The sequence below is a fragment of the Patiria miniata genome, unplaced genomic scaffold (assembly GCF_015706575.1).
Source record: "Patiria miniata isolate m_02_andy unplaced genomic scaffold, ASM1570657v1 HiC_scaffold_2, whole genome shotgun sequence".
NCBI classification, from domain to species: Eukaryota; Metazoa; Echinodermata; class Asteroidea; order Valvatida; family Asterinidae; genus Patiria; species Patiria miniata.
Genome location: NW_024037058.1, coordinates 19,091,787 through 19,094,863, shown reverse-complemented (window position 1 = coordinate 19,094,863; position 3,077 = coordinate 19,091,787). Strand labels below are relative to the sequence as shown.

The 3,077-nt window shown below is 46.1% G+C and overlaps 1 protein-coding gene across 1 annotated transcript; it reads right to left on the bottom strand.

The window, feature by feature from the left end:
• Window positions 1–2,273: 2,273 nt before the first annotated feature.
• LOC119726431 lies at window positions 2,274–3,077 on the bottom strand. Its single transcript, XM_038198085.1, has 2 exons — window positions 3,057–3,077; window positions 2,274–2,555 (listed from the first exon to the last, which is right to left on the bottom strand). The coding sequence occupies exons 1-2, from the start codon at window positions 3,075–3,077 to the stop codon at window positions 2,274–2,276; spliced, it is 303 nt and encodes a 100-aa protein (XP_038054013.1).

The following is a 3,077-nucleotide window of genomic DNA, read 5'->3' as shown; positions in this document are numbered from 1 at the left end:
TGGCAACGCGTACTGCAGCCTGCTCCACACCCTGGAAACGAGGTTGGGTCTACGGTGCTCGCTATTTGAAGCGCAAGCATGTGACGTCGCGTGATAGAGTGCTGTTGCTTCAATGTGTTTACAGCTCCATGCTAACACCACCAAGGCTGAGCGTTGTGAGTTCGCTGTCCGCCACGTATAATACAGTGTCGTGTTATAATTTCGGGGGCCTGTTTGGGGTCAACGAAGGATCGATGCATTCACAAAAAAATCGATGAAAAAGTGTCCGACCCGGCGGAAGACACACACATTTTTCCACGGACGTGGAGCCATTTTGGTGTCGCGAGAGACCGCGGTCTCGGATCCTTTCAGGAGCAAACATTTCTCGGAGGCCGAGTAAAACTTGCTCTTATATAGATGGTTGAACCAACTTCAATAAAAGTTAAATCGACTTTTTCCTCGCAGACGGTCTTGCAAATTGTAAGAAGTTCAAGTTTTCGTTTGTTGAAGAGTCCAATACTGAAACTTAATTATGACCTTCCTCCATGATTCGGACCCTTTGTAATTTTATGGGTAACACACAACATTTTCATTTCAAATGACACCTTTACGTTTTATTGCATTATGATTTATTGTCAAAACTGTACAATCAGCGTTCGCCTGTGTAACCTTTTCACTGCGTAGTGCCTCACAAAATGCTAATTTAACAGACCAACGGGAACATTTACAGACAGTTGCCATGGTTCATAATTATCATGTGCGTAAATCGACGGGGGACAGGGGGACCCCCCCCCCCCCCCATTTTAAATCGGGGGACATTGTTTGGTCCCCCCCCCCCCACTTTTTCTTCCCCGAATAAAAATTGTAGCCTACAACAATGATTCTATTGCTCAGAATACATGTAGCTGATTCAATTACTCAAAACTCAAAACTTTAAAAGATGATCTTTTGCTGAAATTGGTTTAAGTGGTCAGAAATTGCCTCAGATCACACCACAGAAATTGCTTTTCTATAACTGCATGTCTCCTTAACTATATCCCCAATTACATTTAACTCCCCAAATTTTCATCCCCAACACTACGCCCTACCCGATCTATGATCGGGTAAATCAGCTTGTAAAATATAAATGTGATCAATGTATTGGGGGAAAAAAGGAAGCCACGAGCGTTTCAAATTTAATCATGGCCGCTCTTGCAAATTTTGTTTACTCAGGAATCTCATTAAACATCGAGTATTCGGACGGTTTCCGGCGGTATCAGGGCCTGGGAGTAGGCAGAACGGGAAGGGAGCCACGGTGACTAAATGTTTTCAGAAAAAACAAAGGACTTTTGTCCTAATTCCAGGACTAAAAAAGGCTTTGAATGCATGCGTTCATCTTTAATATTGTGCACCTTAGTGCGTTCTTGCTTGAAGCCGATTTTCTTTTAATTAAATACACCGTTGTTGGTTTTCACTTCCATGTGGCGACTGTTTTCGTTCGAAGTTCATACGGGCGCCCTCATGCGATGGAATTATGTACAATGCCAGACAAGAATTCTTAAATCAATGCCTGTCCAAAAAGCGAGTGATTTAAGGACAGCAGTATTTCATCCCGCGGTACTTTTCCCAGATGAAAAGTCAATTCGCTCTTTCACGCTCCGCCATTGGGCATGGCCGGCCTCGATCTGGCAACTTTACACAATGAAAATAGCCGGTTCAGTGATCTGAACCCCGATACGGGAATCACTGAACCGGCTATATTTATTGTGTAAAGTTGCCAGATCGCGGCTCTGCATGCCCAAGTGTAAAAAGAGCGAATAGCGCCCCCATCACATACTGATTAACACAAGAGGGCGTCCTCTCTTATCATCCTGTACAAAACGCAACATGTAGAAACCGGGTCTGATCCAGGTTTGGCTCAAAAAGAGGTTTTGCTGTCGTGGGGTAGCAAGCGTATGCTATATATATATATTTTTTGCCCAAGGGTGTTGTTATAAGCCTCACAACACCCACCTCCACCCCGTAGATCCGCCAATATTCGACGGACGGACGGACGGACGGACGCCGTAGGCGATGACAACACCCCTCGAGCCTCTCGGCTGAGGGGTAAAAATGTCCTCATTTTGAAATTCCAAGATGGCGGCCAAGATGACCTTAGAACAAATGGAAACATTGGTTTTGGGGTTCAGTAGACCCTAAGGTTTCCAAAAATGTATAGTTTACGTAATCCCCAAAAAATCCCAACGAAACGTGGATTAAGTACATTGTGAACCGGACTCATAAGGCCTAAACATTTCATTTACAAGGCGGTTTCTTCACATTCTGGGAAATATGAAATCCCCCGGTGTTGGAGTCCGCGTCCGATAACTGCCTTCTAGAGCCTCCCCCTGACCGTCCATCTCTCGGTCACCCTCGCCGTCTCTCCCGCGGGGGAACACGGTGTCCCCCTTGGCTATGGCCTGCAGGGACTGCCTCCTGGCCGCTGCCAGGAGTTTCTTGGCGTGCTCCAGCCTCGCGTTGTAGCTGCTCATGCACTCCCGGTGGAAGTTCACCTCGCTCTTGAGGGAGTAGTTGTACCGGCCTCGCTGCGAGAAAACCTAGGTGAAAAGAAATAACAACGATCTATTTATTTCACTTTACATGTATTGTTCTGTCCAGGGTTGCTCCACCACTTTTCATGTAACTGTTTGCCGTGCTGGTGGTCCTGAATCAATCTGTGATTTAGCAAGATTAGGCAAACCTAGTCAAGCTGGACCCAGAGTGCGCACTATTCTATTCCTTAGCTTTCCTCTACCCGCCAGGCACACAAGTGATAGTCAGTCAGTCAGTTAGTGAGTCAGTAAATGTAACAGGTGCATGGAGGACACCTGGCTGGCCCTGAGACCCCCAAAAAAATCTAATTCAGTTTCTGTAATGGAGCTTGCCCAAAAAGTGGTGCGACGACGCGGGTTTTTTTCCCCAACTTTTTTTTTCTTCAAATGCCGGCTGATGTTGCAGATGACGCTTCGATCCCCTTAAAACCCCTTAATGACCTTCACTGTGGAGTTTGAAGTGACCTCAGTGAGGCCATAAGGCTTGAGTATTCTGCACGCACTTACGGTCTTGACCGACACAAACAT